The sequence below is a fragment of the Diadema setosum genome, chromosome 22 (assembly GCF_964275005.1).
Source record: "Diadema setosum chromosome 22, eeDiaSeto1, whole genome shotgun sequence".
Classification (NCBI taxonomy): Eukaryota; Metazoa; Echinodermata; class Echinoidea; order Diadematoida; family Diadematidae; genus Diadema; species Diadema setosum.
Window position 1 is genome coordinate 16757540 of NC_092706.1, and position 15214 is coordinate 16772753.

The 15214-nt window shown below is 39.3% G+C and overlaps 1 protein-coding gene across 1 annotated transcript in view; it reads right to left on the reverse strand.

Moving 5' to 3' along the window:
* Positions 1-15214, reverse strand: part of LOC140245099 (ankyrin repeat and IBR domain-containing protein 1-like) — a 91114-nt gene that overhangs the window by 41105 nt on the left and 34795 nt on the right. The window contains exons 7-12 of the mRNA XM_072324697.1: positions 14921-15090; positions 7268-7356; positions 5343-5487; positions 4113-4285; positions 811-899; positions 362-492 (exon numbers count right to left, since the gene is read on the reverse strand). Of these exons, the coding sequence (XP_072180798.1) occupies positions 362-492; positions 811-899; positions 4113-4285; positions 5343-5487; positions 7268-7356; positions 14921-15090 (797 nt within the window). The remainder of the gene's footprint in view (positions 1-361; positions 493-810; positions 900-4112; positions 4286-5342; positions 5488-7267; positions 7357-14920; positions 15091-15214) is intronic.

Genomic DNA, 15214 nt, shown 5'->3' on the forward strand with positions numbered 1-15214 from the left:
TCCCCCTAGGGATGCTACCTGCCATAGTTGGTGAAAATCAGTCATGGGGTTCTTAAGAAGAAGCTGAAAATATAAAAAGTTTACGTGTGACGCACAACGCACAACAGACGCCGGACGAAGAGCAATCGCAATAGCTCACTTGAGCCTTCGGCTCAGGTGAGCTAAAAACAGCACTGATTATTCTCATTCCTGTAAATGCTCCATTAATATCACTATCATCTTTGTCATTGTCATTACCATAACAAAATCATGGCTTTCATCTGCATCCATATGAGCATCACCACAACTTTCATAACCATCATCACTCCCATCAAATCTCTATTCAATCATATAACACATTACTGAAGCCAAGTCTTCTTACCTTAGTACATTTCATATGGTTGCATCCTTCATTTTTCTGGATGGGAGAATGGCACTTAGGGCATGGTTTGGAGTTTGTTATAAGCCACAAGCAGTTTGCAGCACTTTCTGTCTCTTCATCTGTCTTGTTCACTGCAAATATTTGTGTAAACATTACATATCACAATTACAGGTGGGATAGTGGTGACCTAACATCATATTCAGTGATTAGGCTTCAGTCTTGCTTTGAATGCTATCAACATTACTGTAATAATTCTGAATCTTTCATCACTTTGCAATTTCCTGTCATATTCATGAAAACACATACACAAAATACAGAAGTCTACCACAATTTATTATTTTGGTATATATGCCACAGATTGAATCAAGCGAAGTGCAAATCAATTTAATATAGCAACAAACAAACAACTGCGTCAAGGACACATCCCACTACTTTCAGACAGGACTCACATTTTTCTGGCTGAATCTCAGCAATCTTCTCACTCCATTTCTTCCAGTTCTCACAGCTGCATGGGTCATGGGGTTCACCAGAACAATCCCTGTAAAGAAAAGAAAGGAACTCACGTCATTATCACATTACCAAGAGCAATGGGGGACAGGGGACAAATTCATCCACCTTACAGGTAACAACAAATCAGAAACTAATTGGTGAGGAGGCTCTTTAAAAGAGAAAATTGCCTATGCAAGGGCAATGTGTTAGAAGGCAAATAATAAACATGTGACCCGCGTCAACAGTTTCAGGCAATAGTCGCACGACTAGAGCAAATTCCCTCCCATGCAGGGTACACAGATTTTGACCATTATTTTTGCCAATTTGCTGATAATCACGTAAAAAGAAAAATTACAATACTCTCAAAAGTGTGCTCGTAGTAAATATGACAGCAAATACAAGAAATTTGACTCAAAGGACAGCAAAGGAGAGGAAAGGAGCGGTCATAAATGACTAATTTTCAAATATAAGAAACACAAATTCGTGTTAAGACTGCACCAATCATGGCTGTGGGTGCCATGAGGTAAGAAGTCGTGTGTTTTATTTTTTTTTTATATGATAAACACCACCGCACAATGCAACACATACGTACATGGCTTGGAAAAAAAGCAACAACAACAGAACAACAGGAAGCATGACCCTGGCCAGCTCAAGCAATTTTTCTACCTTCAGGGTCCCCAATGATGGAAAAAAAAAAAAACAAACAAACATGATGAAAACGTGACTTGTACAGATCTGATGTTAATATGAATGCACCGCCCGCTCCTGTTACGTGCACACATGGGCATGGCGTGTGGATGCATTTGGGTAATACGTACACCATAAACAATTATCGTATGCGCCATCTTGGAAGACGAATTGGTACACAAACCCGAGTGAAAAGCATGGTGTATGTCGGCTCCATACAATGAGTTCAGAGGAAGGTGCGCTGGGATTTTGATTCTTTCAGTGAGCCAATCAGAAGGTGCTGTGGTTGCTAGAGGATAATCTTGATTGGCAACATCGCACAGATGGGTGATTCTCACCTCCCATCGCAGCTCGGACATTGTCTTTGAGCAAGAGGAAAATTGTCAAAGCCCGTTTTCTCGAAATTTTGTCAGGCTAACAAATTAAAAAGTGCATCATATTTCCCTTTATATGTAATCATACAGTGCCAGAGAATACAAGTGCTTTATATCAATGCAAAGTTTAGGAAATGGGAAATGTGATTCAATGAAAAAATGAATGTTCAAAATTCCTGACTTTTGTCTGAAACCATTGTTGCTGGTCACATACGTAACAAGAGACCTGTGGGTCACACGCTCACCTGAGTATCGCAAGTTCACCTTCCATGCATTCTTGCAGACTCTTACCTGAGAACATTGGAAACTTATGGTGGGGGTAGCTTTGAGAGTGGGGGCATGGTGTCCATTTACATATTCCATCACACTGGTAAAAAATACCTACCAAGAACACTGTACTTTACACGAGTGTTGGATTATGCAGCTTGGGTAAAAAAGACTTACAGCCCTATCACTTTTGATTAGAACTAGAGAAAAATATTATTGAATATCCATTAATTTAGGAGGTTTGGACCCCCTGGGGCCCCCCAAAGGAAAGCATGGTGCCCATTCAAACACTTTGAAATCTTATCCCCATGGAAATGCTACTTGCCAAGTTTGGTGAAAAGCCATTATGTTGTTTTCAGCAAGATGAAAATTTAGGCCCGCATTTGGACCCCCTCCCATCCCATCCCGCTTCCTTGGGTCCCAAGGGGGTGGGGGGGGGGGAGGGGTAGGGTACCCCTGATTTTCCCATGAACAAACTTGAAACAACAGTCATCAATATACTGACTCATTGTATCAACTTTTCAACCCAGTTCCAGAGAAAATCTGTAAAGATTCCTTACAGGAAGGGGGGTGGGACCCCTGGGGGCCCCCAGGTGGGGCATGGTGCCCATTTGATGGAATTGAAATTCTATCCCCCTAGGGATGTTACCTGCCAAGTTTGGTGAAAATTTGTGATAGGGTTTTCAAGAAAAAGATGAAAATCTACAATTTCAGTCCAAATTTAGGCCCCCTGGGGCCCCCAGGTGGGGCATGGTGCCCATTTGATGGAATTGAGATTCTATCTCCCTAGGGATGCTACCTGCTAAGTTTGGTGAAAATTTGTGATAGGGTTTTCAAGAAAAAGATGAAAATTTACAATTTCGGTCCAAATTTAGGCCTCCTGGGGGCCCCCCAGGTGGGGCATGGTGCCCATTTGATTGAATTGAGATTCTTTCCCCCTAGGGATGCTACCTGCCAACTTTGGTGAAAATTCATAATGGCATTTTCAAGAAAAAGATGAAAATGTACAATTTGGGCCCCATTAGAAAGGGCCCTGGCTTTAATACCGCTTCGGAATAATCAACATTAGAATATTCGGATTTACAAAAACACCTAGGACCTATTTCATGTTCGGATAATGAATACCTACTGGGACATATAAGTGTACAAAATTTGTGCGTTTTGAGAAAAACGAGAGGGAGAAAAGGGGTAAAGTGGACTGTCTTGGGTACTACATGTAATGCTCCAGCTCCAGTGTAAATGAGTGTATGTCCTTTCTATATTCTGGCATACAAGACAATGGACACATGGCGCGAACACTACCGCGCCGTACACTAGCAAATTACCGAGTAGAAACGCAGCGAATCAGAGCGGGAAAACAATTCTTTTTCAGAAAATGGCGATAAGATTTTGAGCGAAAAATTATGTCGACTTAGACGAGGGAATTAACACATATTTCAGCTCAGTTGGCACTGAAAAATCAGGTAGACTTACGCGAGTTGTCGACTTATGAATGTCGACTAAGACGAGGAAATTTTCAAGGAATAACAAAGGCAAAAATCGGGACTTTTTTATTGTGTCGACTTAAGCGAGTTGTCGACTTAAGCGAGTTGTCGACTTATGCGATGTCGACTTAGGCGAGGTCTACTGTATGTGCATTTTGCAAATGAAATTAAATGAGCCATGATTTCCCAATGTATACTACAACTGCACATGAATTTTTCTTGATTTAAGAGTTACCTTCTGCACATGTAGTTTTTAGATATCTCAAAGTGCCAGAAATGTTAGATATGATATTTCACACCATCATTTCTGTTTATTTGTATATCCAGTGTAAGTTTATCATGTCTGATATATTGTTATATATGTATAAGCGATTTGCACCCTTTGGAAAAGACACTATACAGTCATAATGTAATGTGGCAAACACACAAATTCATTATCTACTATATTACCAACAAAAGAGATGTCCACTCCCGCAGTCCACGGCTTTAGACATTGGGGGTGGGGCGGACGGACTAGATGCCTCCCTGGGGGACATAGGTTCTATGCTGACTGGTAGACGGACGGCCCGACCACACCCCACCTTGGGGCACCATTTCAGACTGGGGTTTGTGTCCACAAAGGCCTGGAGACATGGCGACATGGCAGAGCAAGATAAGGATGGAAAGATTAATTAAAAAATAATGACAATTAAGATTACCACTGATTATCATCTTCATTGTTTTAGTCAATCCATGAATATAATCAGTAGTAGTATCAATGGGCTCACAGTTACACTTGTAATTAACGGCAGTGATAATAAAATATGCATTCATTTTATGTCTTTTACTTTTGCCCAAACCATGAAGAACACACCATAACACGTCTCAAGGGATAAGGAGACCAGGCATTTTCTTCTGTCGCTCCTCCTCTATGGAACTCCCTCTTATCTTTTCTCCATGAAAAAAAATGGAGCATTTCAAAGCCTCACTCAAGACTCACATTTTTCACCTGGAATTCAATCTCTAACTCTCTTGGAGGAGTCTGCGCCTTTGAATGTTTCTACAACAGATATATGGCGCTATACAAACACTGTGGATCAATAAATTAATCAATCAAGATGAAAACATAACATCACACTACTTATCTTGCCCTTTAAAACTGCTCAATGTAGTAGCAGAGTAACATAGAAAGGAGAAGGTAAAACATGGTCAATATATGATTCCCTAAAGTCATTGCAAACAAGTAAATAGGGCTTATGCTCAGGCAGCCTTCAAGCAGATATTACCAGGTGAATGCTTGTAAACAAAATTGTGAAATCCTTTGTGACAGAAGGATGTTGTCTTGAGGTCAGTACTTTGCACTCGATAAGTGCTTAGCTATCCAGCAAAACAATGGAGTTACACAGCACATCATGTGATGTGATGCAAACTTAAGTTAGCACAAAGGAACTCATACTCGATATGTGTGCTGTAGAGCTGACAGAAGGAGAATCCAACTACTACTGAAATGCAAATACTGGTACCCTCATGGAGAATTTGTGATGAATGTTTTCATACTTCAAGGTCTCCAATTGACTACATGGCAATATCATACATTGCTGCCTCCTATTCAGAAGTACTACCTAGAGTGCAGATACTCAGTAATGGGAAGTCCATTACATGAGGCACATTGATCTTACTTATGTTAAACACACACATTACCTTGATATCAAACTGGAGAAATCGCCTTGCCATTTCCCTGGACACCAATGTCTCTATAATTTCCACAGGTACCAGCTTACAGCACTCAAAGGCAGGACACATGATGTTGTGGGCATTACCTTCAGCAATCTTGCCAGAAAGATATCTGATGACAAAATATGAAAATAAGTTTCAAAGAAATTCAGTTGCATTAGACATTAACATCTTGATACAACCTATGCAATATTTTCAAACATATCCTCATCTGGGAACTCACACAAATTAATTCTATTTTCTTTACAATATCTACACGATGACATCATGAGAGAAACAAGTAATGCAGTAGATTTTCAATGATGAGCAAGGAAACATAATCTTTGATACAGTTTGACCTCGTTTATCCGGCCATGTTGGGACCGGCGCTCATCCGGACAAGCGAATTGGCCGGATATGGGAGACACAATGTTAATGTACAGTGTATATAGCTGCCGTCCAAGCTGCCGTCCCAGTGCACTGGCAGCTAGGTAGGTAGCGTACCCTGCATCAGTGGTGTAATCTATGCTAGCCTGCCCAATATTGTAGTGTGTCCCTTCTTCACAAAAATAAAGTATATCTTTATGTGAAAATCACACATGTTTTACCTCATAAAATATTGAGAAACCTATCATGCACATCTTATGAAATTAGTGAAATAGATCCATGAAAGTCACCGTTTTTTTTCTCAATTTTTGGATGAAAAAAAAAAAATCCTTCACTGCGTGAACGCGTCCGGATAATAGAGATTTCCGGATAAAAGGAGGCCGGATAATCAAGGTCAAATTGTACATTATCTTCATCCTTGTTATAACTGATTTTATTTTAAAGCATAAATGATATCAAGCATGGTATTTATTGTCTCCCTATAACAAATGAAATTTGTAAGATCGCAACTGCTGATCTGTAATTACGCAAACATGTCAGAAAAAGAACCATGGGACTCGAACCTGTCATCTATTTCCTTCAGGGAAGCGACACTACCACCAGGCTATCCCCAGTTGTCGGTAGTGACTGGATGAACTTGGAACAAATACCCATGCTCTGAAATTCCGACACTGTTTTGTTAAGTAGTCCAAAGCGGACATGGCATTCATGAAAGCAAGAGAATATCAAGTAGAGGGGTGAAGGTTGAGGTGTGAATTTTCTTCAATTTGTCTCCCTCTATCAAATGAAATTTGTAAGATCGCAACTCCTGATCTGTAATTTAACAAACATGTCGAAAAAAAAGCATGTCAGAATGAAAGCAAGAGAATACTAAGTAGAGGGGTGTCACTACCAGCAACCAGGGATAGCCTGGTGGTAGTGTCGCTGCCCGAAGAACAGCAGATGACAGGTTCGGGTCCAGTGGTACCTTTTTTCCAAAATGTTGATTAAATTATAGATCAGCAGTTGCGATCTTACAAATTTCATTTGTTAGCGGGAGACAAATTGAAGAAAATTCAAACCTCAACCTTCACCTCTCTATTTAATATTCTGTTGCTTTCATGGTATTTATTGTACAATATAATGTATTTTTTAGTTTTCTTGTCATAAATTCATGACAGCTCAGTCACAGAGCCTGCAAAAAGAGAGTGCACAATTATTATGAGACACCACCCATACACTGTAGGGATGTTTGCCAACATATCAATAAATCTTCAGTCTCATACTAATGGCCAAGTCTACATTTTTGAAGTGTAGGTAGCAAAATGGGTATCCTTATAAATGTGGACTTCAATCCGAATACAGACACACCCATCCATAGTCTACAGTGGTGTGGTGACTTCTAAAGGTTATCTACAATGCAGATCAATAGCAGTAATAGAATATGGTCCTTATAAATAGGAACTACAACTTTTGGCTTCAGCAACAAAGAAGGTAAACTGATTTGTACATTTTGATGTCACTATCAGAGATATGCTCCACCTCACCTTTCCCAACAGTCCCTGCAGAATTGATGAGAGCATGGCATGTCTACAGGAGAATCATCGCTGGGTATATCATCTCTGCATATATCACACTGCAAAGGAAGAGACAATATCTGCTTGTTTGTTTGTTTGTTTTCCTTCTGTATACTATGATCCATTCAAATTGTTCATATACAGTCAAACCTGCCTTAGCGGCCACCTGTCTATTGCGGCCACTGGAAAAATCCCCCTCCCCCTCCAAAAGAAAAGCCCTATTAAAGACTTTGTGTATAGTGGCCACCTGTCCAACGCGGCCAGCAGCCACAAATTTTGTTTCTGGTGGTAGATCTTAACCTGTCTATAGCGGCAACAGACCCGATGGAGCCATAGCAGAGCCGATAATTCAGCGCGTTTTTCTGCTTTGTAGCCGTGCCAGTCATTCATGGGCAACAGTCAGTAATCACCACTGCTGCATTCATCACTCATTCAGTCAATAATAATACACCAGTGTTCAAAGGCCCAATTTGCCATTGCAGACGAAACAAAAACTCAGCTTTGGTGATTCAGAATAGTTCTAAAATATGAGTGAGGGATAGAAACAACCAATGTAAGTAAGTTAATCAGTATAATCAATGTTAAGTAATGTTAAATGTAAAAAATGTTAACAGTAGTTTAGAATATAATTGTGTCTAGATTAAACCATCTACAGTTATGGTTCAGTGAGAAAAATAGTGACATCTCCTTATATTTCACGCTTTATTGCAAAATTTTAATACAGTGTGATGTTTTTTTACACTACTGACCTACACATATGCATCAAATGTGATTACTTGAACATTTTTGAAATCACCGTTCCCAATGGTAAACTGTACCTTTAAAGTATGGTGAATGAGACATTAAAATCAAGAAAATCATATAAAAAAAGGTGTCAAAGCAGAGGGAAATGTCTCCTTAAACAGATTTTTAATGTGACTTCATAAAAGATATTCGCGCCACTGAGAAATCGTGAGTTAAAACTGACTGATTTACTTCACTGATTTTCGCTCCGGAACAGCCGTCTTTTTCGAGCCCTAAAATGTGACGTCATGAAATGAACAAAACCCTTTACAAGTGCAGCGGGACATCGAGGCCACCATTCATAAAACATCATATCTTGGTGAGCGGATGCAATATATCTGGCCTGTCTTTAGTCGCATCTGCTTCCTCGACTGAGACATTAAAACGTCCAATTTTTACCTTATATTTTACGGTAAGACTTTGAGTTTGACATCGAGAGTGAATTGAGTGATGACAGTGAAATGACACTGATAGTGACAGTGGCAAAGTCGGGGTGGTAGAAGAAGCGAGGGAGAGGCGGCGACGGATATGGAAGGCCGTTGAGGACATAATTTGTTTGGGGCATACGTATGCAACTGCCTTTAGCAAACGTTTGCTAATTCACCAATCAGCCAGTGTTGTTTGGCAAATGTTTGTACAGTGTTTAGCAAACATTTGCATGTTATCTATTATACGTATGCCCCATTCCATACGTATGTTAATTTACTGCGCATATGTATGCAAGTGATCAACCAATCAGGTACTTCGTTAAATATGCACTTGCGTATGTATGTATGTTGCGTGTGTGTTATAGTGTGCACAGTAGGTACTCACGCCTAATCTGAGCAAGGAGTTACTAGGTGTACGTATAAATGTGTACGTGGAAATCTCACACCGTACCTTGTTAATTCCTCAGCTGGAACATGGTTAAATCTGCCTTCTTCAATGAGCTGAAGATTTTTTTTTTTTTTAAACTTTTGCGCTTTCCGCAGTTCTTTTCCACTTGAATTTTATTGGCCATACTGAGCTGATCTGAGCAGTACTGAGTTGATCAGCTGGTTCTAACAGCTAACTTCATTGGTTGCCTTGAAAATCAATTTACTGGCATTCTGCACATACGTATTAAAATGGCATACGTTTTCTAACATAAAAACTTGCAAACGTATGCTATCGCACCGTGCAAACGTTTGCCAAACAACACTCGCTGAATGATCAATTAGCAAACATTTGCTAAAGGCAGTTGCATACGTATGCCCAAACAAATTATGTCTGCAACGGCCTTCCATAGACGGAGCCCACTGTGTGGATGGAGTGCGTAGCACAGCGCATCAGCGCAGGGCTGATTCGTTCACTTCTTGACGTCATAATTTTGGTCACCAAAATATTGCTGTCAGATCGGGTCCAGGTGGTCTAAAAAGGGTCTCAAAACACCATCTCTCCATCATTCTAGAGACGTTTTTACCTTCTGAAAGTTAATTATTCATATTCCTAGAGACTTAAGCTTTCCAGAAATGTATAAATCACAGTGTTTATGAATAATGTCCTTTTTTTTCTTGTTCACCATATTTTAAGCTTTCTTCACAACTGTACACATGCTACTGTGCAACAATTTAAACATCGGCAATGCATGAAACACACATGTGCATACACACTATATTGTTGTACATATATACACATGCATGTACATGTAAGCACTTAATCGAGTATACAACAATGATACATGTACCACTATGTATGCAATGCTCACAAAGTTGAATAACCTGTCTATAGCGGCCACCTGTCTCCCTTGGGTGGCCGCTATAGACAGGTTTGACTGTATTTTCATCAAGAAAAGTAGGTAGCAAACAGCTAGAGGCTTTTGGAAGCTTTCTTGAGTTCTATATGTTTGACATAGGAATGTTCAATACAGAAGTAACTGAAGTCACTTTTGAATGCTTCTTTATTTCACTGCTCATTATTTACTTTGAAAAGAACCACCCTTCTAAATTTATGTTCAAAATAGTAAGATTCCATTGTCTACTGACAGTTATATAAAAAAAAAAAAAGCCACTCAGATTAAAGCAAACTAAATAAATTTGTGGAAATTACAAATTATATATGGCATAGCATTGTGCCCAAAAGATACTGCTTCATACTGTATGAAAGCTTACTTCCAAGCTCAATGTCAGGAAAGACTCGAAGCAGTTAAACTCCAGTATATAAACCTATTAGATGGGTGCATTGTGAGTTGCTTCAATGGTACATCCTAGCTGCAGTATTTGTAATTTCTTCATGCACTGGAACTCTTCTAAACGAGGACAAACAGTAAGGATGCAACGAGAGAACTACTACAATACTGAATTCATATGCACTCCAACACTCCACACGTACCAGCACCATCGAGTTACACACATACTCCACAACTTTCTTGCTATATCTGTGTCAGAGTTTGGCAAAGGAATATATTCCTATGGCAGCAGGTTACATTCATATACTGTAAAAGTGGAAATTTTCGCGGTGTTGAAATTTTCGCGCATTTCGCGCAACCAAAAACTAGCGCGAAAATAAAATCCCGCGAATATTTTTGCTTGCCATATGTTCCTGTGCGTGATGTCTAGATTCCGCGGAATTAAAAACACGTGAAACTCTTCTGACCCGGCCAAGCGCGAAAAATTAGTCGCGCGAAAATATCCACTTTTACAGTACACTGTAACTCTACGAACAGTGGTGTTAAGAGTAATAAACAGGATAGGCATCTTAACACAGACAAAGCGATTAGGGGAATACACCAAAATTATCTAATGAGCAAATGTTTAATAGCCTTTGCAAGACACTCTGATTTCTGTTTATTTGTTCATTCACTCACTCATTCAACTACAGTGGTCTCCGCTCCATCAAGCAGTGTCTGAAAGAGGCAGTGTCTGAAAGAGCATTTCTTGCCCCATTAAAGCGGAATACCAGATTAACCGGAAAGCATGTTAATCCATTCACAGCCAGATACCACATACCAATCACACACCTCTCTGCATCAGACATACAGCACAGTATGTCATTTACAGCCACAGCTCATCTAAAGTCATACAACAGCCGTAGTTATTGTCTGCAATGTAATTTGGGGCTAGCATCCAGAGCTCTCAGGTTCGAATCCCGATGGAATCCCATTTTCTTTGCTCATTTTTCCACTAATAAATTGTATTCATTTCGGGCCCTGTTTTATGAGGAGTTACAATTGATTACATAGTTGATTTCTATCATAAGTCAGCCAGTGCACACATCATATGCCAACCTGTGTGGTAAAGGAATTTACAATTGACTTTATCTTTTGATAAAACGGGGCCCTGGTCAGTTTCCTTCTGTTTGCATTTGTTACATACTCAAAAAGCTGCATCACTTTGGTGATCCCTAGCATTTATCCTTTGAGTTTATGTCAGGCTTAAGTGTACAATGTGTGCGTGTGTGTCACAAACACACACTGTCATAGCTTCTGACCACACGAGCACTGAGAATTAAGGATTTAAGGGACAAACACTGTATTATGGCTTTCTATAGCTCAGCACTGGGCTGGGCTGGTCTCGGGTTTAAATTCCAATAGAATCCCATTTTCTTTGCTCATTTTTTCCACTAATAAATTATATTCATTTCTGGTAAGTTTCCTTCTGTTTACATTTGTGACCGTGCATCACAAAACAAACAAAAAGTCGCACCACTTGATTTTATGTGAGGACTCAAGAAAGGTGAAATGGGTCAACTGAGTCAGTTTTTATTTTTCCATATTTTCTGAAAGAGCTATTCTTCTTCTACATTATCCCTAAGTTTGGGATCATAAATTGACTGGGAAAGTGGGTTTTCAGCAGTTTTTCTACAAAACCTTTTCTTGGTAAAGTAGTGTGATCAGGATTTTCTTAGAGGCCCCTTTTAATTTCTTGAAAATCCCTTGCACACTCTTCACTTTGAACTCTAATAACTTTTGAAAGGATGATGCCACTGCTTTGAAAGTTGACATTATGAACAGAATGTTTTAATCAAGCATGCTTTATTTAAGCTTAATCTGATAATCCCTTCATTGTTGTTGCTACAGTGGATTACATCGTTTGTTTGTTTTTTTGTCCCATTCATGGCACAGGTAGCACAGCTTAGTAGAGATTAGGCACTTGAATAGATCCTGTACTTCACAGCCTCTTTTCTCAGTTCAAACTTTTCCAGAGTATGCCCTTTCTTTCCAATATTTACATAGGTTAGGAGAATCCATTTGAATTGAGTTATACATCATTTCAAAGCTTAGAGGCTGCTCTTTCAAAATCTGCCCATAACTAAAAATCCACGCCTGGTGACTTTTTGTGTGTTTTGTGGTGTAGGGTCACATTTGTTACATACTCAAAAAGCTGCATCACTTCGGTGATCCTTCGTATTTATCCCTAAGTTCAATTATCCTTTGGGTTTATGTCAGGTTTAAGTGTGTGTATGTCACACACACACACACACACACTGCCATAGCTTCTGACCACACAAGCATTGAGAATTAAGGGTTTCTGGGACGAACACTGTAATAGCGCTTTCTATAGCTCAGTCGGTGAGCACCGAGCTACTAGCATCCGGAGGTCTTGAGTTCAAATCCCGATGGAATCCCTTTTTCTTTGCTCATTTCTCCACTAATCAATTATATTCATTTCTGGTCAGTTTCTATAAGTTTGCACTTGTTACATACTCAAAAAGCTGCATCACTTCGGTGATCCCTCGTGTTTATCCCCAAGTTGAATTATCCTTCCGGTTTATGTCAGGCTTATGTGTCTGTGTGTGTCACACACACACACACACACACTGCCATAGTTTCTGACCATACAAGCATTGAGAATTACGGGTTTCTGGGACGAACACTGTACTAGGGCTTTCTATAGCTCAGCTGGTAGAGCACCGGGCTAGCATCCGGAGGTCTCAGGTTCGAATCCTGATGGAATCCCATTTTCTTTGCTCATTTTTCCAACGTAATTTTGCAAACAATCTGCATGCAGCCTGGAGTCCTCATCACACCACATGCACGCTTACATCCCTGTGTGTTTCATGGTGACTGTAAATTGCTCTCAATTATGAAGACAGGTTAGGGTCTTAATGGATTTAGTCTATTCTTTGTTTTTCACGAGAGCTAGCAATTGCTCATATGCACATGTATAGTGATTAGTGTGTCCCTGTGTCTGTGGTGCTCTAGTGGTTCATACACAGCATTCTGTGTCTACTTTTGCCCGTGATAACTCTTTGACTTTCAGCACCTCACAGTTTCTTCAAATTTCATATGTACACAAATTCTACAGGCTTTCTGCAGAAAACAATGGGAATAGATCAGGTTAAGCTGGAAAATTCCTACCCGTTTATCCAGAATGCCTACCTGATTATTCGGTAAATATAACATGCATCAGAATTGTTTTTCAGTTTTTCAGTCGGTTAAGCAAAGTACTCTATTAAGCGGTACTCGATTATGCGGAGTACTGTATTATTTACTCATATTATATTTCCACTACTGTTCTCATTTTTTTTTAGTAACTGATTTTTCGCGGTGAGTGGCTCATAAACATATTTGTGGGTTCTTAACTCCTATTAGAAGGGGGTGGGGGGGGTGGGCACTACATAAGACCCCCTCAACATTTTTTGTGATAATTTTAAAACACATATATTTTTTTTTTTGCTGAAATTTAAGGATTTTTTTTCTTTCACATTGTGACCCTATTCATGAAAATCGGGTGTATGCTTCCCTAGATATAGCACATTTTCATGACCAATGTCACCAAAAATGGCAGATTCCCATGACTTGTGTGTCTGTGTGTACAAGAAGTGTCAGATAAATTTTTTTTCCTGGTTTTTCTCAGATAACATTATTTTTTATTATCACCAACTATTCTAGATAAAAAGAAACAATGAAACACATAAATAAAAAACAGAGAAATACAAAGAAATCACAAAATAAAACACATAAGAAATTTATTTTGATACCACAGTTGTTGTTTTTTTCATGTTAATTTGTTTATACTGCTACTAAAAATACTAAACAAAAATTAGCCCATTTGAAGATTTGGGAATTTAGAGATTAAAATCTGATGCATAATAAATCGTATGCATAAATTGGTATGGTTAGCATAATTTGTAGAAAATGATCATGTTTTAGGAATAATTAATTATTCATTCTTGGAGATTAAGTAATGGGCAACATGCATGGTGATTTTCGCAATGATTGCTAGATTAACAGCCAGGCTCTAGGGGGCCAAATATGCCCCCCTCCCCCTCCCCCTCTGCTACACAACTTCAAAATAGCAAGGGCTATACAGGATTAAATTCATGCTGCGCATTTGCTTAATACTTGTATGTGATCTGACATTTCATGACATGGATGAAAATCAATAAGCTGCCCGATTTTCCTTGAACTTGAATAGCAATCTAACAAGTATAATATGTTTATTACTGGTCATATTTGGAGAGGAAATGATCTGTTTGAATTTCATTCTATAGAATACACGACCAAGTAGAGAGGGATTACTCCTTGTAGATGTTTTAGTAAAGGGGCACAAACACACACACTCATATAAACACATATTAAGTATTACTTTGTACAGTAGTACTAAGAATTTATCACCGAGGAAGCACACACTTTATCCCATTGAAAATTGAGAAGATATTTTTGTAGGTTACAGAATTCTCACTTGCCACAAATACAATGTAGCATGAAATCCGTGAAAATTAAGGTACTGACCAGAATGAAAGAAGTCTTCCATGAGGGTCCTGACACAAGAACATGTATGTATACATGACGATTGCTTCGACATGGGAAAAGAAGCTATTTTCTCCGGCTGTTAGTAAAATGTTTTACAGGCAATAACCTTTATCTGTCAAGCATACCTCTCTCTCCTCCGACACATCTGTCTGACTCCCCGGCTCATTCTCTACTGTTGTCAAGGCAGGATTAGGAACCGGGCTGTCTGCTTCTTCAGGTGGCTTGACACCAGACTTCTCACAGCATTCACTGGGGTTGCTGATCCACTCCTCCAAAAGAATCTCACGTGACCATTCTGTCCATACAAAGGTATGCATTGAATGAGTTATGTTGCATTCACAATTTGCACTGTATAGCAGATACACAGGGCTTCACCTTTTACACCATAACATAAACTGATTTCGAAGTCAACGTAGCGA